The sequence below is a fragment of the Aedes aegypti genome, chromosome 3 (genome assembly GCF_002204515.2).
Source record: "Aedes aegypti strain LVP_AGWG chromosome 3, AaegL5.0 Primary Assembly, whole genome shotgun sequence".
Lineage (NCBI taxonomy): Eukaryota > Metazoa > Arthropoda > Insecta > Diptera > Culicidae > Aedes > Aedes aegypti.
In genome coordinates, this window is record NC_035109.1 from 133,160,976 (window position 1) to 133,184,936 (window position 23,961).

General features: G+C 41.0%; 1 protein-coding gene across 1 annotated transcript; it reads right to left on the bottom strand.

The window, feature by feature from the left end:
* Window positions 1-735: 735 nt before the first annotated feature.
* On the bottom strand, window positions 736-23,059 carry LOC5571067 (CAAX prenyl protease 1 homolog). The gene is made up of 3 exons (XM_001659456.2): window positions 22,886-23,059; window positions 21,836-22,825; window positions 736-1,306 (listed from the first exon to the last, which is right to left on the bottom strand). The coding sequence occupies exons 2-3, from the start codon at window positions 22,811-22,813 to the stop codon at window positions 929-931; spliced, it is 1,356 nt and encodes a 451-aa protein (XP_001659506.1). The 5' UTR covers window positions 22,814-22,825; window positions 22,886-23,059; the 3' UTR covers window positions 736-928.
* Window positions 23,060-23,961: the final 902 nt, after the last annotated feature.

Below are 23,961 nucleotides of genomic sequence, written 5' to 3' on the forward strand. Positions count from 1 at the left end.
AGCATAGCTTCGAAAAGGTTGCTCAAAACAGTATAATTTTGGTCAGGGAAGTATAAACATCATGAGTAAGTAACACATTTCATTTTAATAATATCAAATATTTTTATATAAATCAGCACCGCCAATCAGTGAACTGAATTATAATTTTATATCTGTACATGATAAAAACAGATAAAGTTTGTAAAGTTGTCACCATCGATTGAATTGCGTTCTTTATAGTAATGTTCAATCATTATCAAAAGCTCCTAAAGCGTCGCATCGTACCATCAGCAATCCTTAGCATCACTGTCATATTGTTATTACTTTGTTGTTTATTAAATTTCTATAAAGCGATCAGCTCATTCTTTCTTACTTGTACAATTGTTTGGAATTTTAATAAATCAAACCAAACTTCAAAGCTCAAATTAAATTGCTCTCATCACATTTACATTTTGCAGCATTAATCGCATTACTGTGTCAAGTCTTCTCCAATTTCATACACCCTACCCCAACCCTTCCTATCATTTCCGATGGTGTTCAAGTGGTCCGCATAGACTATTACGGCCATTACCTATCCCTGCCCCCGGCTTTGGACAGACTTGCGCTCTCATTGCCCCACCAAACGCTGCAAAATGAAAAAAAAAATGAAAATGAAAAATCAAAAACATTGCCAATGTATTGTACAGTACTGTATGAAAGTGATAACTATAGGGTACAGGGATCTACAGAAATAGTGATGAACTTTTTTTTTTTTTTTTTGATAAGAAGCTGATAAGTCTTTATTATTTCTTCTAATATTTTGTGTGCTAAACTAAAAACAAAATTGAATGTACTTTGCTGCTCAGACTCAGTGTTTGGTAAATTGCATCTTTTATGACATCTGGAAATTTGAACGCCTCCTAATACCACCGCCTTCCGACTAGTACGAACTACGCGCAGCTCCGGTCACCTATCTGTCCTTCTTCTGGGTGGCCTTCAGACGCTCCAACCGTTGCAGCAAAGTCGGATGCGAGTGGTTCCATGCCGAATACATCCAATCGTAGATCGGGAAGCCTAGGTTGTCGATATGCAGCTTGACCAGAGCCTTGCCCAGATCCTTCGAATATCCAAGACCGTTGGCGAAGTCATCAGCCTGATACTCGAAGCGACGCGACAGAATAGTCATTCCGAAGGAAATCAACGTATTGTACGGCGCCAGGACGTACATGACGATCACCAGAAATCCGATCAGGATCGGTTGGACATTCTCTGGGAAACCGACCGCTTGGTACAGTGGCGAATATTTGAACAGTTGAGAAAAGGCGATGAAGATCAAGAACATTTGAACCTGTAAAAAGTTAAAACCAAAAAGTAGGTTATTGTCAAGAATAATCATAAATACAAATACAAAGAATATCCCTCCCCTAGGACGTGTAATCTTGCCGCGATGGGTGGGCTTACCCCATTAGCACTTATATGGGAACCAAAGACATGTCCAGTCGTGGTGGTATCACATCAGGAAATATTTGTTTAATGCCGCGTCATCAACCATCTGGCATAGATGCATCAATCTTACGGATGTGATCCAACGGTGATCCTGTTACCAGGCATCGGGGTAACAGGAGCGGTAGCCACGCTTTGATGCAGATAGGTTAGATTTTGTTTAAATGTTTATAATATTGACTAATGAGGAGAATGACTGAGGATCCATCGAGTAGAATGTGACACAAACGTTAATTTGTTATGCTTCTCTCATTAGAATCATAATAAAACACCACATTTATTATGTTGGTATCATAAAACTACAACAACTTCATTCTCGCAAAATTATAATAAATAGATAGGGCTTAGGCGCGATGAAGCTTTATTTTGTCACCGAAAAGTGGATCCGGACAATAAAAAATGACTTTCTATTTCTTTATTATTTCTAGTATAGTTTTTAACACATAGAAATGTATTTACGACGATTCTAAATGAAAACAGACGAGACCAGATTTGAATATGAATAGATGTATAAAACAAACTGATCAAAATCATTATTGACCAACATGACAAAAGTAGTAAACTTAAAATATTCAACTTGTCCAAGTACTAATAAACATGTTAAAAAGAACCTTTAGCAATACTGACCAACGGGACTGAGGAAAAACTAGATCAACAGTCAACACATAAAGTTTCCGATGTCGTTGACTATAATCAGCGATTTAGTCAAATGTAATTCAATGAAAACTCACTAAACCCTGTTTATTCCTAATACTAATAACTTTCTTTCTTTCTTTCTTTTCATGTATAACAACTAACAACAACACCATCACGAGGGAGCAAGTGGTCTGTCGTATGTATCAAACGTCGTGTTAGGAGCCGAAGCACATAGATCAGCACGGACACGGATCGAATTACCATCAAACTGAGGTAAAAACGATCCATATGCGTTGGTGGGTATACTAAGAAAGGGGTAAGTAACATTTTTAATTTTTAGCGAACACATATTGTATATCATTTCAGCCCCCCTATATATTCATAATACCGTACCAATAATACCGTACCAATAACTTTGTCTATCCAAACTGTAAACTAACTTGAGACATTGTTCAATTGAATTCTCATTTTAAGAAGACCTCAGAACAATAACAATAAGACGAACATTAAGCACATCGATGACCACACCAAACACATTTACAGTACATTTAGATTTGATACTTCTCCTCATATTAATTATCTACAACTTGGATTCGGTACTACAAGATGGTAACATAGACAGTCATCTCTCCTAGAAAAGTATTGTATTGATTAGCATTCCAGTACGACCTTCGGAAGATAAAGACTATTTAAAACCAAACACTTGATTCATATTTTGAAATTTATTCATATAGTATAACACATCACGTTTCAGACTAGTAGCATAAACGACTAAAATACTAGAGAATACATGACGTACAATGACGAGGCACTTCAGATAGTTCTTGTTCGTGTATAGATGGAAGTACATTTCATGTTTTTCATTTCAATAACCTTCTTACCATTCGGGAAAAAAGGATCTCCCTATCGCTATCGTTTGATATACGACCGCATTCTGTAACATTTTCTGTCTATCATTGTCAAAAGATGCTTGGAGATGACATCTGTGCTACAATTTGTCAACATAGACTACTACAACATAGCTCTGTATGTTATTTCCAAGAAATGCATTAATTAATAACATATATTTTCATGTCGCTTCTCCATGCGTTATTAAGAATCCGATTGCTCAGAACTAAAGGATGACTATACAAACATGACTACGGGAGGGAAACTGAAGCAAAAACAATTTAATAAAACTACTTCTGCACAATATTCATCCAAAATAGTGTTAAAGCGGGCAACATAGCCTATTCCGTCTAAATATTGGCAAAAGTAGAGGTAAAAATTTGCACTACGGGGTCCAGCACAGACAACGAAGCTGTCATACAGCTCCAGCTGAGTACACCATAAAAAAAAAAAAAAAAAATACAAATACAAAGAATATTAATGATTAACGGGCTCCAATGATTAATTTATCAATTAAGGCAAAGTAGCCCGTCATTGAAATTTGTACGCAGCATTGATGATTGCAGCTGTTTCACCTCACGATTATGAATTGATGAAAACCTGTTGGTCTTACACTGACATAGCTAAAAAAAATATCAGCATACTTTCTGCATGTAAGCGTATATAGCTTCTGAATCACTAATAACAAGCAGGAAGCTATGCCCAGTGAGCTGTCCAATAAACTGTGTTCGAGAAGAAGCTGAAGGAGTTGGAAGCGGCTGTGGTAGCGAAAGATAAGGAGATCGCCAAACTGCAGGAAGAGAGCAAGCGGAAAGATGAAAGGATTGAGTAGATTATGGCTTTCATCAAACAAAATCAGTACATCATGCCAGTGAAACTGTCAGCTTAGAGAAACCCTGCCACAGCCGAGAGCAACGAGTTGCCCACTCTACGGGTGGCCCAATCACGTGATCAAGGAACAACTCTCCGGCCGTTCAGGAGACAAAGCGCGGAAGACCTCCGAAATTCATCTACCCCAAACCATCCACCTCGCTAGACACTAGCCCGCCCCCGAAGAAGAAAAACGGGCATGCTTTGAAAGTCTATGCGAGAGTGCCAATTCTAGTCCATGAGGTGACGCCTACAGAGGTGTAATGGCGAAGACCAAAGGTGCCATAGCGCCCTAAGGGAAGTCGCCCGAGTTGCCGCGATCGATTATCGATGTACTCTTCCCCCACCATCCCATAAGCCCATGGCCCCCAGCGCCGTATGCGGCAGATGAAGGAGAAGAAGTGGCGAAAGTGACGAACGAATAGCTGGCAGTGAAATCATTAGCGTCAAACAAGGCAACGGGACCCGATGGTATACCGAATGTTGCCTTAAAAGCGGCAGTGAACGCGGATCCAGACATGTTCAGAACCACGATGCAACGCTGCATTGATCGGATGTATGGAAGCGACAGAAATTGGTGCTACTATCAAAGGCGGGGAAACCACCAGGTGACTCGTCGGCGTATAGACCTGTCTGTCTACTAGATACGACGGGCAAGTTATTGGAGAGGTTGATTCTCAACAGGCTAATACCGTATACGGAGAGTGCGGACGGCCTGTCCAACAACCAGTTTGGATTCAGAAAAGGTAAATCTACTCTGGACGCCTTCCAGTCGGTCGTTCAGACAGCTGAGGTGGCAATCGAGCATAAAAGGAGCGGCATCCGTTACTGCGCGGTTGTCACTCTGGATGTGAAGAATGCGTTCAACAGCGCAAGCTGCGAAGCAGTAGCACACGCACTTAACCGCTTCAAGGTACCGGTACAGTTGTGCAAGCTTCTAGAAAGCTATTTTGACGGTAGGATTCTACTGTATGACACAGAAGAGGGGCAGAAAAGTGTTCGAATTACCGCGGGAGTACCTCAAGGTTCAATCCTGGGCCCGCTGTTATGGAATGCGATGTACGATGACGTACTGAGGATATCACCCTAGTGGTCTATGGTGAATCGATGGAGGAAGTAGAGTTGACAGCATTGCACTCTATTTCCATAGTTGAGGAATGGATGAAGTCTAGGAAACTAGGACTGGCCCGTCACAAGACTGAGGTGGTGGTGGTCAACAACCGCAAGTCCGAGCAACGGGCGCTTATCTCGGTGCACCATAGAGTCGAAGCGATCCCTTAGGTATCTTGGGGTAATGATCGATGACAAGCTCAGCTTCGCTAGCCACGTTGAAAATGCCTGTTAAAGGGCATCTACGGCTATAGTGGCGCTTTCGAGGATGATGTCTAATAGCTCCTCTGTAATTGCCAGCAAACGCAAGCTACTGGCAAGCGTGGCGCTATCCATACTAAGGTATGGAGGACCAATCTGATTAAAAGCGCTTAAAACGAGCAGAAACCTAAAACGGGTGAAAAGCACAAACAGGATAATGTGCTTATGAGTAGCAAGTGCATACCGGACGGTATCTAAAGAAACCGTGTGCATCATAGCCGGGATGACGCCCATCGGGCTCATCATCAAGGAAGATGTTCAATGCATCAACCAAAGGGGTACCAGAGGAGTCCGCGACACGTGTAAAAGGCGGGGAAACCACCTGGTGACCCGTCGGCGTATAGACCAATATGCTTGATTGACACGGCGGGGAAGGTGCTCGAGAAGATCATCCTCAACAGACTGTTGAGGTACACTGAGAGTGTAAATGGTCTCTCAAGCAACCAGTTCGGCTTCCGGAAAGGGAAGTCCACCGTAGACGCTATTCTGACGGTTAAGAAAACCGCTGAGATAGCACTCCAGCGTAAGAGGAGGGGGATTCGCTACTGCGCAGTAGTGACTCTGGATGTAAGGAACGCATTTAATAGTGCCAGTTGGGCGGCTATTGCCGATGCGCTCCTGCGTGTGGGGATACCCGAGTACCTGTACAAGATTCTCGGAAGTTACTTCCAGAATCGAGTATTAGTCTATGACACAGAGGTGGGTCGGAAGTGCTTTCACATAACCTCAGGAGTCCCGCAAGGTTCCATCCTGGGCCCGGTGTTATGGAATGTCATGTACGACGAGGTGTTGAGATTAAAATTCCCGGCGGGTGTGGTCATCGTTGGCTTTGCCGACGATATTACGCTAGAGGTCTACGGTGAATCGATCGAAGAAGTGGAATTGACTGCAGCCCACTCGATCGCAATTGTGGAGGAGTGGATGAGCTCCAGGAAACTGGAATTGGCTCACCACAAAACTGAGGCGGTTGTTGTCAACAACCGAAAGTCGGTGCAGCAAGCGGTGATCAGTGTAGGCGACTGCACGATCACTTCGAAGCGCTCCGTCAAACACTTGGGGGTGATGATCGACGATAAGCTTACCTTCGGTAGCCACGTCGATTATGCCTGCAAGAGAGCCTCCACAGCTATTGTGGCACTGTCCCGGATGATGTCCAATAGCTCTGCGGTGTACGCCAGCAAGCGAAAGCTTCTGGCCAGTGTCGCCTCGTCCATACTGAGGTATGGTGGCCCGGCTTGGGGCACGGCCTTAAGTACCAAGAGCTACCGTAGCAAGCTAGAGAGTACTTATAGGCTAATGTGCCTGAGGGTTGCGAGCGCGTACCGTACCGTGTCACACGATTCACTCTGCGTCATCACCGGTATGGTGCCTATTGGTATCCTTATCATGGAAGACATAGAGTGCTTCGAAATGCGCGGCACAAGAGGCATACGCAGGATTGCCAGACTGGCCTCCATGGTCAAATGGCAGCGTGCGTGGGACAGTTCCACCAAGGGAGTGTGGACTCACAGGTTGATTCCGAGGTTAGATATCTGGGTCAATAGGCGCCATGGGGAACTAACATTCCACCTGACACAGGTCCTTTCGGGCCATGGTTGCTTTAGACAGTATCTACACCGTTTCGGTCATGCGGGTTCTCCCGAATGTCCAGTTTGTGCAGGTTTAGAGGAAACGGCGGAACACGTTTTGTTCGTGTGCCCGCGTTTCCGCACAATGCGTAACCGCATGTTAGCCACATGCGGTCGGGACACGACTCCGGACATTTGGTCCAGAGGATGTGTGAAGACGAGTTTGGCTGGAATGCCGTTTCATCGGCTATCACCCACATCGTCTCGGAACTGCAAAGGAGGTGGCGAGTGGACTCGAGGAGTGGCTAGTGCAGACGCTAAACAACAGGTCGTCCAAGGGTTCGCAGTCGGCTACGTAGGTCATACCGGTGCCCTACGGTCGAAATCGACCCTTACAGCGATTAAGTGGCCGCGGGGAGAACATCCTGGTAGCGCTGCTGTCGTAGCGCCGGCCTACTGGGTTGGTACGAGCCTCTGGTTGTTCGGGGCAGGTGGAGGCCCCTTCGTCAGCAATCCCAGCTGGTGCTAGCTGATAGGGCCTGAGCCTTCAGTAGGTCAAATTGCGAAGCCCGCAGTATCAGTTCTTGATACCTGCGGTGCAGCTGGGCGCGGGCGTAGTGGTCGACCCTGCCCGCTTTCAGCGGACAACGGGAGGTGAGGACCACCTGGGAAGCTGGCAAAGCGCTAGCATGCTACCTTGGTGGACCCCCCTAAGCGTGTCATCGATGTTCGTTGCTGCATGGCTACGCAGCTAACCTGGAGGATGCGATGTGCAATAGCCCCTCTCCGAAGCAATGCCTTCTTGGTGGTCCCGGAGAGACGAAGGGTTTGGCGGCAATGGAAATGGTTTAGTGGGTCGGGGGTGTAGTCCTTTTTACTGCTTGCATGTAGTAAATGGTCCCTAACCCCTCACGGCGTCTGTTGAGCAGATTATCCCCCCATTGCTTAGAAAAAAAAAAAAAAAAAAAAAAAAAAAAAAAAAAAAAAAAAAAAAAAAACACGTGTAAAGAGGAAACGCTTAGAAGCTGGCAGCAGGAATGGGATAACTCCACTAAGGGTAGATGGACCCATCGGCTAATACCAAATGTGTCAGATTGGTATGGTAGAAACCATGGGGAAGGGAACTTCCACCTGACGCAGTTTCTGTCAGGACATGGTTGCTATAGACAGTATCTGCATAGGTCCGGGCACTCAGAATCTCCTGCGTGCCCCAATTGGGCTAGTGTGGAGGAAACAGCGGAGCATGTCGTGTTCGATTGCCCCCGTTTCATTGTTGTGAGAGGTCGCATGCTCACTACATGCGAAGGGGACACGTCCCCCGACAATATTATAGAGAGAATGTGTGCGAATGCCGAGTGCTGGAATGCAGTAACTACGGCTGTCACTCACATTATGTTAGAATTGCAGCGCCTATGGCGCGCCGACCAAGAGTTGGCTGAAGAGGATTAGCCCAGCCGAGACTGGTCCCTTGTAACATTGTTTAAGTCGGCTAGGAGAAGCAGTTTGCCTAGGCTACTTCTGCTACACGTGCTGTGCTATATGCACAGGCCCCTCCCCGAAGAAATACCGTAAGGTGGTTCCGGGGCGATAAGGGTCTGAGGCCAAGGGTAATTTCGATGCACTGTTCACCACTTGAGCAATTCTAAAAGAATTGCTCAAGCACAGTGCATAGGCTGGTTTTAGCGTCTCAGGTTTTAACCGATCGTCGTTGGTGTGTCATCCCCGCATTCCCTGAGTTACCTTCTCAGGGGATTTGTTTGCAGATTTCCCTCTTGTAAAAAAGAAAAAAAAAACGCCCATACGATGGGTGGCTTCAAATGCCCCATATATCAGAAGGCGAAGGCAGGGCAGTAATGATGATTAAGATAACGCAGGTGAACCTCAATCATTGCGGCGCCGCACAACAACTGTGGCAGTCGACAACAGAAACAAAGTGCAACATTGCGATCATTGCAGATCAGTATCGGGTTCCTCCCAATAACGGCAATTGGGTAGCAGACAGAGCAGAGACGACGGCGATCCAAGTAATGGGCCGATGCCCTATCCAAGAAGTAGTCGAACGCTCACACGAGGGTTCCATTATTGTTAAAATCACCAATATGAACTGGAGAGTTAGCGAAGAATACACCCACAGTGACCATCAAGCGATCCACTACTGCGTTGGCTAGAGAAGTTGTGCAGTATGGCAGAGAAGGAATGGAGAACGAAGGTGGAAGACGAAGCATTTCGATAAGGATCTTTTCGTCGAGGCACTCCGAGCAGTAAGCGACGCTCCAAACATGGATGCAGGAGAGCTGACAGAAGCGTTGGCGAGAGCGTGTGTCGCAACTATGCCGAGAAAATTGGAGCCAAGGAATCAACGGCGTCCTGCATACTGGTATGCAACGCCTTATAAATGTTCCGTATTTTTTTTTTAATTTCTTCATTAGTATCATTCCAAACATTACATTCATTTCTTATATCTAGGTGTTCTGTGTTATTGGACAACACCATCATCCTAATTTGGTAAAACAAATTTAAGATTTAATTAACATTTTGTTAACAACATATTACATTTCATTTGCCGTAGCAGTTCAGTTTTTTTTTTACAGTTGAGTTGATTTCACCTGCTTATAAGAGAGAAAAAAAACGTTTTTAATATACTTAACCTAACTTAACCTGACGGATTCGCGCGTATTTTCGATGCCGGAGAATTTTTTCCCCTGTTTTGGAGCGCCTTGTTGGGTAGTGCTTTGTGAAGCCCAAGCAGGACAGTTCGGTTTTGCGTCGTCCGATTGATTTTGCTGACGGATTCGCGCGTATTTTCGTTGCCGGAGATTTTTTTTCCCCTGTTTTGGAACGTCTTGCTGGGTAGTGCTTTGTGAAGCCCAAGCAGGACAGTTCGGTTTTGCGTCGTCCGATTGATTTGGCTGACGGATTCGCGCGTATTTTCGTTGCCGGAGATTTTTTTTTGACGTAGGACTACGTCTTTGTTTTCTATATTGGGGTGCACTTTAAAAGTACGGAAAATGAGACATGTAACGAAATTAGGGGAGATTTTGAACGTTAATAACTCAGTTGTTTATGAACCAATTATTACGATTTTAGTATCATTCGATCAGAAATGTATCTACGCATCGTTAGTAATATATCCGATAAGTGAATTTTGTTGTTAAACTATTGAAAATTGATAAATGTTGACCCCTTTCTTATCCAACTAATCACGTTCGAGCACTTTTCGACGGTGTCGCTTCCCACTATAAAAGCAAACGGGTCCCTGCTTCTTCCCTCAGTCTTCTTTTTGCGGTCGGACTGTGAACACGGTCGGGCGAGTCATTCTCACTTTGCTTTTGCACCCGCGTCACAGTCCAATTTGTGTCGTCGGAAGAGGAAGACGCAAGATTGATTTGCGGCGGCGATGACGATGGCTTGGGCGCTTCTCCGAGCGGCAAACTACTGCTGCTCGGAGAAGCGTCCAAGCCATCGTCGTCGCCGCCGCAAATTTATCCGCGCTCCCAGATTTCGACCCGTGATAAATTCAGCATCGGTGGTCAAGAAACAAGCCCGATAGGAACCAGATACCAGAAGCCCCCAGAGTTGCTGATCCGAGGAGCTGCTGCTAATCGCGCGTCGGAATCGCTCGAGACTCCAAGAGTGAGCATCGTTTCCAGATTTTGACTTGTGCCCGGGGATCCACTACCCGTTGCTGTTGCTGTTTGCGTTGAGGATTTCCCGTTTGACCATGGCAATCAAGTGATACCTTCCCGCAGTGCTATTTATCTACCATCGGACCTTGTCAGGACCATCAAATTTGTGGAAAAGAGTTGAAGGAATAATATTTCCAACCTTATTAGATCTTATATTTCTCAATCAATCTCGCAGCTTCATACAAAATTTTATTTGTTATGAATAATTGACTATTCGTGGACGCTGCTGCAGTGCCGTCGGGGTGAGTGCTCAACAGTTCACAACGATTGTAAACTAGAGTGAAATTTCCGACAGTGTCTTTGATTTGCCATATTTAATGAGAACACTTCGATTACGAAAATGATCACATGTAACAAAATTGCGACATGTTTAGAATGCTTTCGAAAAGAAATTAAAGAGTTGTTTGTGTAATATTCCCTAATGTGTTTACCACATACTTGCTATAATTTCTTAATTCATCTCATAGCATCATACAATAATTGATTTATTACGAATAATTGACAATACGGCTATTTGAGGATGTTTCCGAGGACGCTGCTGCAGTGCCGTCGGGATGCAATAACAGCATAATGCTAATCTTGTACATCCCTTACCCAGACATCAGTTTCATATAGCCTATTTCCCAGATAAGAAAACGAAGAATTTGAAAGGAGGAGCATCACCTGCTATTCTAAGGGTATAAAGCATCCCTCCTTCGTTGAATTTGGTTTCATTCTGTTTTCGCTTTCGAGCTGGTAAGAGCTCCTCCAAACCTGCTCAGCTCCTCGCTACCAGAGGCAAGCTGTTTGTACGAGATGGCTGAAGAAAATCGACCAAAGCCGCTTGTTGAAGCGCACATCGTCATCAGCACCGCAAATCTCATCGGGCGAGAAGGACGCAACCAGTGCGCCGTCAAAATCAAACTCATCATCTGTGGTGCAGTCAAGAATCAAGCCTGTTAGGCACCATTACCACTATTATTAGGCAAATCAAGCGTCCGGCTAGTGAAATTGCTCAAGATTTCAAACTTGAGCTACATTTTAAGATTTCGACTTCAGCCGTGTGGTCCAATACCTGTTGCTGATGTGTGCCATCCACACGACGAAACATTCAGTTGGTTCGTCGTATAAGCAGAGAACTTGTTCATTGCATTGCAGTGAGGATTTTTCGTTTAACCATGGCAATCAACTGATAATATCCTGTAGTGCCATTTATCTATAACAGCATTCGTGCTAACAAAGCCTTTGGCTCTTTTTAGGGCCACCACATGTGCGTAAAAGAGTTATCGGAGTAATATTAATTTACTTAATTTACTTTACTTACTTTAGCAATGAATAATATTTCTCGCAAACCTACAAAGAACTACAAAGCGATGACTGGATCTACTACTGAATCACTACTGTTCTTTCCAATGCTACTGTATATTTCAGAGGAGGTTATTAATATAATTTCAAAATGATCATACATCCTGAAGTGAAATTTCACATTTTCATAGATAAATATGACGAATGATTGACCAAATTGCAAATCGTTATATGCATTAATATTTACGAAAGTTTCGAGCACTGAAAACAGTATGAAGTCAAAACGAGCAACAACGATGACATCAAATTCAGTTACATAAACCATCGTGGTCCTACGTCACCAGTTCGTACAACCCCATAGGGATGTACCCTTATAGTTTTTTTTCCCCTGTTTTGGAACGTCTTGCTGGGTAGTGCTTTGTGAAGCCCAAGCAGGACAGTTCGGTTTTGCGTCGTCCGATTGATTTTGCTGACGGATTCGCGCGTATTTTCGTTGCCGGAGATTTTTTTCCCCCTGTTTTGGAACGTCTTGCTGGGTAGTGCTTTGTGAAGCCCAAGCAGGACAGTTCGGTTTTGCGTCGTCCGATTAATTTTGCTGACGGATTCGCGCGTATTTTTGTTGCCGGAGAATTTTTTCCCCTGTTTTGCAGTAGTGTGTGATCCTTTGACTGCGACGCTTGCTCCTGCGGGGCGGGTGATGCGGTCAGGATCGAACGTGTTACGCGTGGAGTGCAGTGAAAAAGTGTATAGTATTTTACGGAAACCCCAGTGCGGCGACGGAGAAAGACTGCTTCACATCCTGGTAAAATCGTTCTTTATTATTGTTTACTCACTTATTACCAATTCAAACTAAATACGTGCCAGGGTCGAAAATATAATTTTCGATTCGGGAAGTGTAAAAACATTGCATATATCCATTTGATATCTGGATGTTTTTATGCGGGGCTTACTGTAAATGAAAATGACCTCAGAATGTGTGTGTATTTACTGCCATTCTTGAAATGGGTCGTTGGAATTTCAGTAGAGCTATCACCTTTCATCTCCTGGGCTAAAATTGTCTGCAGATATAAAGATATCGAAGGGTATCATTAAATACATGCATACAATTTTCTTCCATAAAAGCACTGCCGGCCAGTGGGAGGTGGATTGTATCACACACACACACACTTAACCTAACTTAACCTAAACATATAACGCATTAATCGTGGCAATAGAAGATTGTAACGATTTTTGCCTGAAATTATTAATTATTTTATTTGACATTTGTTCCAATGCTTCAACATTGGATATTCTATGTAACTCATTGGTACTATACCAGGGAGGAAGTCTCAGAATCATTTTCAAAATTTTATTTTGAATTCTCTGCAGAGCTTTGTTCCTGGTATTACAACAGCTAGTCCATATTGGTACAGCATACAACATGGCTGGCCTGAAAATTTGTTTGAATATCAAAAGCTTGTTCTTAAGACAAAGTTTTGATTTTCTATTAATAAGGGGATAGAGACATATTACATATTTATTACATTTGGATTGAATGCCCTCAATGTGATTTTTGAAAGTTAAATTCTTATCTAGCAAGAGCCCTAGATACTTAACTTCATCTGACCAATTTATTGGAATCCCTCTCATCGTGACAACATGTCTACTTGAAGGTTTCAAATAAAGAGCTTTTGGTTTATGTGGGAATATTATTAGTTGAGTTTTGGAAGGATTAGGAGAAATCTTCCATTTTTGCAAGTATGAAGAAAAAATATCCAAACTTTTTTGCAATCGACTACAGATGACACGCAAGCTTCGTCCATTGGCGGCCTGTGTCATCCGCAAACAAGGATTTTTGACATCCCTGAGGTAACTCAGGTAAGTCAGATGTGAAAATATTGTATAATATTGGTCCCAAAATGCTGCCTTGAGGAACACCAGCTCTTACAGGAAGTCTTTCAGATCTGGAGTTCTGATAATTAACCTGAAGTGTACGATTTGACAGATAACTTTGAATTATTCTAACAATGTATGTTGGAAAATTAAAGTTTTTTAATTTTACAATCAAACCTTCATGCCAAACACTGTCGAATGCTTTTTCTATGTCTAGAAGAGCAAGACCAGTAGAATAGCCTTCAGATTTGTTGGAACGGATCAAATTTGTTACACGTAAAAGTTGATGAGTGGTCGAATGTCCATGGCGAAATCCGAACTGTTCATTGACAAACAATGAATTTTCGTTGATGTGGGCCATCATTCTGTTCAAAATAACCTTTTCAAAAAGTTTAATGATGGAGGAAAGCAAACTGATTGGACGATAGCTAGAAGGTTCTGCAGGATTTTTGTCTGGTTTTAAAATTGGAACAACCTTAGCATTTTTCCATTTGTCAGGAAAATATGCTAATTGAAAACATTTGTTAAATATGATAAGCTACTTTCTGGAAGTTTCTTGATGAGGATGTAGAAAATTCCATCATCGCCAGGAGCTTTCATGTTTTTGAATTTTTTAATAATAGTTCTCACTTCTTCCAAATCAGTCTCCCAGGCATTTTCGAAAACGTTCTCTTGATTGAGAATATTTTCGAACTCCTGAGTAACTTCATTTTCAATTAGACTAGTAAGTCCTAAATTAAAATTGTGCGCACTTTCAAACTGCATAGCAAGTTTTTGAGCTTTTTCGCAATTAGTTAGTAATAATTTGTTTTCCTCTTTCAATGCCGGTATTGGCTTCTGAGGTTTTTTCAAGATTTTAGATAATTTCCAAAAGGGCTTAGAGCCAGGGTCCAATTGAGAAATTTTATTTTCAAAATTTTTGTTTCTTAATTGAGCAAAACGTTTCTTGATTTCTTTCTGTAAATCCTGCCATATAATTTTAATAGCAGGATCGCGAGTGCGTTGAAATTGCCTTCTCCTCACGTTTTTAAGACGGATCAAGAGTTTAAGATCATCGTCTATAATCACGGATTCAAATTTTACTTCACATTTTGGAATTGCAATGCTCCGGGCTTCAACAATGGAATTTGTTAAAGTTTCAAGAGCATTGTCAATATCAAGTTTAGTTTCTAAAGAAATGTTAACATCAAGAGTAGAGTCAACATACGTTTTATATATATTCCAGTCGGCTCGTAAATAATTGAAAGTGGAGCTGATAGGATTGAGAATCGCTTCTTGGGATATTTGAAATGTAACAGGGACATGATCAGAATCAAAATCAGCATGAGTAATCAGTTGGCTACAAAGTGACTATAGTCAGTCAAGACCAAATCAATCGTAGCTAGATTTCTAGAAGAGGAAAAACATGTGGGGCTATCAGGGTATTGAATTGAGAAATATCCTGAAGAGCACTCATCAAATAAAATTCTGCCGTTGGAATTACTTTGAGAATTATTCCATGACCGATGTTTGGCATTAAAGTCACCAATGACAAAAAATTTTGACTTATTGCGAGTCAATTTACGCAAGTCAGTTTGGAGCAAATTAACTTGCTGTCCAGAGCATTGAAAAGGCAAATAGGCAGCTATGAAAGTATATTTACCAAGCTGTGTTTCAACAGAAACACCTAAAGTTTCAAAAACTTTAGTTTCAAATGACGAAAACAGTTGATGTTTTATACGACTATGAATGATGATTGCAACTCCCCCACATGCACCATCAAGTCGATCGTTACGATAAACAAAAAAGTTAGGATCTCTTTTGAGTTTAGATCCAGGTTTTGAATACGTTTCGGTAATAACTGCTATATGCACGTTATTAACCGTAAGAAAATTAAACAGCTCGTCCTCTTTACCATTCAGAGAACGAGCATTCCAATTTAAAATATTTAAATTATTATTTGGATCCATTAGAAAAACGTAATCCAATAACAATTTGATTTGTAAATTTTACACCTACTTGGACTGCTTCAGTCATAGTGGTGGCTTTGAACATTGCATCAATCATTAGATTCAATTGTTCAGTTAGAAAATTAAAATCAGAGGCAGACATATCATGTGATTTCCCATTAGAATTTCCGGTAGACGAAGAAGCGGAGTTACCTGTGGCGGTAGGGTTTTTTCCATTTGATTTGAAACAAGTAGAATGGGTACCCATGGATCGAACAGGGGAGGAGTTCGAATTTCCTGCTACGATATCGGCAAAGGATTTACCGTGGGTAGATACATTCGAAATTTAAAGATTCGAACGGCTACCCGACGGATTAAAATTAGTTTGTGAATGAGCATGATTATGATCTTCCTGATGGGTATGATTCATGATCAAGCGATCATTAACTGAAAAATGAGCATTGTTCGATACTCTACCAGGCAAATTCCGGAAACGACCGTTATCGTAACGGATATTATCTTTCATCTGCCTGGCACGAGCCTCAATGACCCTTTTGCGTGAAGGACAATTCCAAAAATTGGACTTATGGTTAGCCCCGCAATTACAGCATATGAATTTGGTGGTATCTTCCTTCACTGGACAGACGTCTTTGGCGTGAGAAGAATCTCCTCAAATCATGCATTTAGCATCCATGCGACAATTTTTTGTACCATGACCCCACTTTTGGCACCGACGGCACTGAGTGGGGTTCTGGTAATTTCCTCCAGGTTTCTGGAAATGTTCCCATGTCACACGGACATCAAACAAAAGTTTTGCTTTTTCTAAAGCTTTAATATTATTTAGTTCTTTTTTGTTAAAGTGAACTAAATAAAATTCTTGAGAAAGCCCTTTCCGAACAATGCCAGATTGGGTTCTCTTTTTCATAATGATTACTTGGACTGAGGAAAATCCAAGTAAATCATTTATTCCATTTTTGATCTCTTCAGGTGACTTATAGTCACTTGAGAGACCTTTCAAGACAACTTTGAACAAACGTTCAGTTTTGTCGTCATAAGTAAAAAATTTTTGCTTCTTCTCTTCAAGATGTTTGAGAAGAAGTTCACGATCTTTAAGAGTTTCCGGCAAAACGCGACAGTCTCCTTTCTTTGCGATTTGGAAGGAAACCTTGATTCCCCTAATGGAGTTCAAGATCTCCTGCCTAAATCCCGCAAATTCGGAACAACTGACCACGATAGGCGGCACTCTTTGCTTCCTCACTTGAATCAAAGAGCCTGGGCTAGAGGCTGCTTCGATTTGGTGTTCGGAAAATTTGTCTAGAGCATCGAACTGATTGCTCATTTCGATACAATTATTCATTTCACCCTTGGAAGAAAGTTCGCATTCCGGGGAAACAAAGCTCCCGGACCAGATGGTATCCCTAATGTAGCGCTAAGGGCAGCAATCTTGGCGTTCCCAGACATATTCAGAACATCATTGCAGCGGAAGGCTGCTTCCCAGACAGATGGAAGGTGCAGAAGCTGGTGTTACTGCCAAAACCGAGAAAACCGCCAGGAGATCCTGCTTCATATAGACCAATATGCTTGCTGGATACTCTTGGCAAACTTCTGGAGAAGGTCATCCTCGGAAGGTTGACGATCTACACGGAAGGCGAGAACGGATTGTCGAAAAGGCAGTTCGGATTCCGTAAAAGACTTCGACGGTGGATGCTATTCGTGCAGTCATCGCGTGCGCGGAGAAAGCGTCCAAGCAGAAGAGGAGAGGCAATCGATACTGCGCAGTGGTAACAATAGACGTCAAGAACGTGTTCAACAGTGCCAGTTGAGAGGCTATCGCCGCAGCCCTACAAAGCAGGCTCTGTCCCAGTGAGGACGTTAATGCCAAGAAGAAGAAGTGTGGTGTAGCTAGCAATACGGTGGAGACTTTTTTACATCAATTATGGTTGCTTTAATATAAACATAACTAGAAATAAATTTCCATGCAGTTTATTTGACTGCTTTTGAATTGTTTTGAAACGTCATAAATACTTTTTAAACCATACGCCTGCCGATGTAAGTGAGTGCGCAAATTGTATCCAACACATGATCAATTAGGTTAGAATCTAAAAATTTGTGCAATTGTCTATATAATATAAAATTTGTTTAAAATCAAAACAAGTCTTAGTTGGAAGTAGTTTGCTCCAGAATTTTCCTCTTTTAAAAAAAATCATCTTTCTTTGACCATATTATGGTTATTAACTTCATAATTACTTATTCAATTCTTCATCCATTATATGCTTTTATATAAAAAAAATATAAACTTTATAACAAACATCATTTTGGCAATTGTATTCTCTAATCACCTGTAGTTACAACAAGGTGCTTCGTAAATTTTGGTTGAACAGTAAAAATATAATTTCCGGTAAAAACAACATAAATTCGAAAAAAATGTTTTATGTTCATTATAAAAACAATATTTTTGGGTAGTTGTTGGTTAAATAACTAAATAACTAACTAATTTAATTAAACATTATTTTTAAATAAATTTACTGTATACACCTTTTCAAAACAACTGAATTAACTTCGAAAGTATGTGAAAATATCTGGAATTGGATGAGTGTTCATGGAGTTATGGTCTAAAAAGAGAAAAAGAGCAAAATTTTGAGAAAACTATTTTTAATTAAGACTAGTTTTCCTTTTAAACAAAATTGATATTCTACAAACTTTCCATATATTTTTTAAAGCGTAAAAGGCTAAGAGCTTCAAAATTTGGTATGACATAGCAAAGTTATGAATACTTCGCTGAAGGTCATATTTCATAACTTGAAAATTCACCTTTAAGTCGCTTGCGCCACCTCTAAATCTCAATATGTTTGGCTCGAAATTTGAGGTTTTCCTTTTTATGTGATTTGAATTAAGAAGATCACACGAATTTTTGATTTTGACAACTTTCGAAAAATAAGCCGCACTCTACTTGGGACCCTGGACAGGATTGAAAACAACATAAAATTCTACCCTGTTTCCACACAAATAATCACGATTTTTGAAAAGAGTTTCGACTGACATACAGTTGTGTTCAGAATAATAGTAGTGAAAGCCGATGTTCATACAAAATGCTGAACTTTGGCGTGCTGTAACTTTGTCTCCATATGAGCAATCGGAATGAAATTTTGGCAGTGAACTACAAATATACTCAATTTTATTATGACAAGATTTGAAAATTTTCACACTACCGGCTGAAAAGGTGAAATGGCTCAAAATAATAGTAGTTTTAATAATTTAAATATCTGCTGTATTTTGAGTTTTAAATTTTTCTTTATTCATCGTTTCAACCATTTCCATCCAAGCCATAAATGTATAAACAAGCCATTTTTTTTATAAAATGGTTTCTGAACAAAAATTTACAAAAGAAAAACTACTATTATTTTGAGCGATTTCACCTGGTGCTTAACTTTTTAGCCGGTAATGTGAAATTTTTCAAATTTTGTGATTATGAAATTGAATATGTTCGTAGTCCACTGCCAAAATTTCATGCCGATTGCTCATATGTAAACAAAGTTACAGCATGTTAAAGTTGAGCATTTTGTATGAAAATCGGATTTCACTACTATTATTCTGAACACAACTGTACGACGTTGTGATTTTTGCTAGTTTCTAACCGAATGTCTGGTTTCAGGTAAATTCCTGGCAAAATTTTCAACAGATTTTTTACAAGACGTTTGTATTTTTGTTTGGCAATATATTCTCGGATTGCTGATGAAATTGTTGGGGGATACCCTGAGAAAATCTTCAATCCTAACTACTGGGAATATTCTTGACGAATTGCTGGCGAGATTTCTGTTGGGATGTTTCCAAGTAGGGAAGCGTATCTTTTTTCTAGTACTTTTCGCAGAGGTTATGCTTAAGGCCACAAAGCTCACAATTTGCACCATTTATTTTTGTAAAGTGCAGTTTCTTGCCAAGTTTCAGACAACTTGACCGAGAGAAACCCTCCAATGTCAAAGCGAATCATAGAGGTGCCTTGTTGCTTATTTGCAATACTAGCACTGCTTAACTTTTTGTTGTTTTTCAAGATCTTTTATGCAAGTTTTCCATCCATTTAGGAATGATACCTTGGATCAATTTTCAATAGACTTATCCAATTGGTCACATCAGAAATCTTGCATTTTCTGTTCTGGATAACAAGCGCAATTTCGAGCTACAGTATATATGTTAAATCATCCTGAGATATTCGATTGGTTTCAATAAACATTGATTATATGAACATTCATCCTTATGGGTCCTTGAGGTGAGGATTAGACTGGCCCTTAAACAAAAAAGTTGTAAAACTCAACGGGGCACCCCTAGATATGAGCCTTAGGGTACGAAAAACACTCTATCAAAATTTCAACTCAATTGGTTGCTTCACCAGCTGGCGCATTCGATTTGAAGTTTGTATGGGATATTCGTCTCAAATATATTGAAAACTGATCCTATGTCACTGTTTCGTTCCGTATTCTAATTGTTCGCGTTCAAATAAGCCCAGAATGGCAAATACACTAGTTGATACCCTAATGAACATAATTGCAGAAGGTTGTATCTGGATTTAATCTCATTTTCATTACTCTTTCAGTTGTTGAAAGTTAGGCTTAGATCAGCACTCCCGTACAGTCACTTATATGCATGCGACATGTGCCTCAGCTCGCCCAGCGTCATAGGTGGCTATGATGCGCTTAGTGGCTACTTCCAAACTATGTTGAAGAAATACAAGCAGTATTGCATGATATACTTCAGATGGTTAAAACACCAACTTTATTAATTTTGATCATGGTACAATCTTCTACAATATTCTTCGCTATTACATCAAGTAGTGTTTTTGACATTCTGGGTCCAATTGAACGCGATCATCATTTTTCCTGAACCAAACAGTAGATGATGTGCTGTTGCTCATATGTTTGAGCTGAAACTCTCATATTAATTTCAATTCAATTGCGCTAGCTCATGGAACGACCAAATGAGCTGATTTTTTCAGAAAGGCTTCATCTAACCCCAAGAAATAATCCTGGAGGGTGCCCCGTGGAATCATACAACTTTATTTTTCTCCCATACTGAGCTGGGCCAGTCTAGTGAGGATCCTCAAAGGGGGTCGCAATTTCAAAAAGGTTGAGAACCACTGCTCTAGTAGATTTTTTTTTTTTTTTTGAGAGATTTCCCAGGGATGTCAAAGAATCCAAGCATGTATCCAAGTGAGTTTAGAACACTTTTTTCACACATTAGGTATAGGAGAAATTTCTGAAAAAAAATCCAACAAATATCAATAAAACAAAGCTTATAGTCATCTCTGATGAAACTTCTGTAGAAGTTCATGGTGAACTCTTGAGAGAATCTTTTAAAAATTCCCTAACTTCTGAGGAAGTCTTAGACATTTTTCTAGATGAATTTCTAAGGTAATTAGTGAAAAATAATCAATTGAATTCCTGGATACAATCCTGCAGGATTCTCTGGAAGCATTGCTTGAAAGATATTGAGAAGAATCCCTGAAGAATCTTTTGTAGATATGGGCAATCTACTAGTGTAAGTACTGAAAAAACGTGGAAACTGGAATTGATGGATAAATCTCTGAAGGAGAAGCATTTAGTAAAATTTCCAGAATAATCCCACTGGAAATTCCTGATTAGGTACTTGGAATCAGAACTCACTGCAAGGAAAAGGAAAATAGTGACTTCAGACACTAATCACCGTCTGAAAAGAGGCTTTCTGAGACATCCCATTAAAAATAAAGACTTGCGTTAAAATAGAGATCAAATCTCCAAAAAGAGACATGCTACCAGTCCTCAGTGATAAAATCGAGAGTGAGATTGACGAGTACCTAAAGCTTATAACGGATGATGATAAAGCCAAATGTAACAAATATATTCAATATCGATTTCTCCTTTTAAAAAGAAAATTCAAAACATTGTCTTAAGAACAACCTTTTGATCTACGTTTGTAAATATTTAGGCAAACCATGTTGCATGTTGGGGATTAGCTGTTGTAATACCGGGAAGAAAGCTTTGCAGAGGATTTAAAATAAAATCATAAAATGATTCTATCCAATGTTGAAACATTGGAACAAATTTCGAATAAAATTATTAATATTTATGGACAATAATCTTTGTAATATTGCTACGAGGTTTTATATACTTAGGTTACAGAATTAGGATGATAATGTTGTCTAACACAGAATATCCAGATATCAGAAATGAATGTAATTTTTGGAATGATACTTAGAATGGATTAATAGAGGCAATGATAATATCGAGAAACCAATACAAACCTGCATAATAATGATATTCTTCCGAACGTGACCCAACTTCCAGTGTCCCAGCTCGTGAGCCAGAACCGCCAAAACCTCCTTGTTTTCGCAGCCTTTGCCTTTCTCATCATCCGCCAGCGTCGAATCGTCGGCCAGGCCTTTGTTCAGTAGAAGCGTATCGAACAGAACAATCCGCTTGGCTCCAAAGAGCCCGGTAAAGTATGCATTGCTGTGAGCCGAGCGTTTCGAGCCTTCCACAACGAACAGTTTGCCGAGCGGGAAGTGCAGGGATTCGGCGAGCTTCTCGATGCTGGTCTTTAGTTCCCCGTCCTCCAGGGGACGGAATTTATCGAACAAGGGTGCGATGTAAACCGGATAAACCGTGATCAAAATTAGGGAAACAACTCCCACGAAAGCCCACAGCCAAATGAAGAAGTAATCTCCGCCAATTTGAACGATGTACACGATGGCGGCCACAATGGGAATGGACAAGACCTGCCCAACCAGGAATGATTTGATCTGGTCTTTGATAAAAAATCCCGGGGTCTGCTTGTTGAATCCGTGCTTCTCCTCCAGAACAAAAGTCCCGTAGATCTTGAACGGCATATCCTTAAATATCCCGATGATGTTAATCATTACTAGAAACACGATGCTAACGTGGATTTCGTTCGCCGGATTCAGTCCAACCCTGGCGGAGACTTCCAGTGCTCGAGCCCAGACCTGGGCCACGAATCCGGTGTACAGTTCAATAGTGGCAATTCCAACATCACAAACCAGCAGCTTGAAAACCTCAAAGTTTGCCTTGTCCAATCCGTAAAGCCGGGCCTTCTCGAAGGTCTCCTTTTTCATCACATCGCGCAGTTCCTCCGGGATTTCTTTGCTCGTTTCATACACAAAGATCTGCCGGCGCGTCAGATACAGGTTGACCAGATTTTCCAGGAATAGGAAAATCAAAATCGAGTAGAGCGTGAGCTCACCTTTGGAGAGCTCCTCGAACATTTTGACGTGTCTCTGAAATGTAGAAGTGTTTCGTTAGCTGATTGAAAGATGAAATACTTCTTCCACACTTACCGTTTCAGATGAAAGCGTGTCCTTCTTGTCGCTATTTCAGCTGAACAATATTCAAAAAAATACACGTAAGAGGAAAAATCAGCCTAACTTTTCCTCACGCTGGCGGACGAACGAAAAAAAATATGCAACCGCGACTCAAAATGCATCCACCACAGACGCTGGATGACAGTTTCGATGCAGTTTGTGCACCTTGCACTAGCGATGTTTTCTAATCCCTTCAGAAATTTATCGGCAGCCATTTTACAACCCCATTAAACACGGAGAAATCAGAGTACTCAAAAGTTCAAATTTGAGTAAACTGCATATTTCATAACGCCGAAAATGACCATTTATGTCACCCACCCACCCCCTCGTATCGCTTTTTGTATGGATGTTCTGTAAATTTTGTATGAGCCTTAACATCTTGAGGACACCCACCCACCCCTTTCAGCGTTAAGAAATTTGTGAACAAGCCCTAGAAGTTTTATCCCAGGTATCAATCGCATTTGAAACGATTTTCAAAAGATCGTCGTCGCGATAATCTCACAATGTACCCAATGCACAATCTCGCGTTTAGTATGATACAGGCGTACATGCAGTAATCGATTTCTCTTTGAATTTGTAAATAAACGAAATTCAAACGATTTTTATAACATTTTACGGTTCAGCATGACGAAGGATGATGAGTAGTTTCTATTGAATGAAAAATAGCAGTCAAAAACTCGAAGGTGGAATACATTAGAAATCGATCGGATATCAGAGCTCTAAAATGCCGTACGTCCAAACGCGCATGAGAATTATCTGTGTCGCCGGAAGGACCACCGGCAAAGCGTTAAATTTGTTGCATCATTTATTAGAATCAAGATAAACTCAATTAAAAATGGAGTCGATTAATCATTATTATGATCAAGGTGTGTGCATTTTACTCTGTAGCTAGCATAACAATTCAGCATAATAGGACAACTTAGAGAATTGGACTCGCCTTGATTATGATACTGTAGAGGATTGTATAAACAATAAAGCTGAATTAATAAAAAATAACGTCCCAAGTAACATAAGTTTCTGAAGAACAGTTTATTCTGCTGAAATTTGCTTCT

Bases quoted from the DNA above. Each gene is read 5' to 3' on its own strand.
- LOC5571067 (XM_001659456.2), bottom strand. From the start codon at position 22,813: ATGTTCGAGGAGCTCTCCAAAGGTGAGCTCACGCTCTACTCGATTTTG. The intron at 1,307-21,835 runs GTTTGTATTGGT...AACTTTTTACAG, and splicing joins AGAATATCATTATTATGCAG to GTTCAAATGTTCTTGATCTT.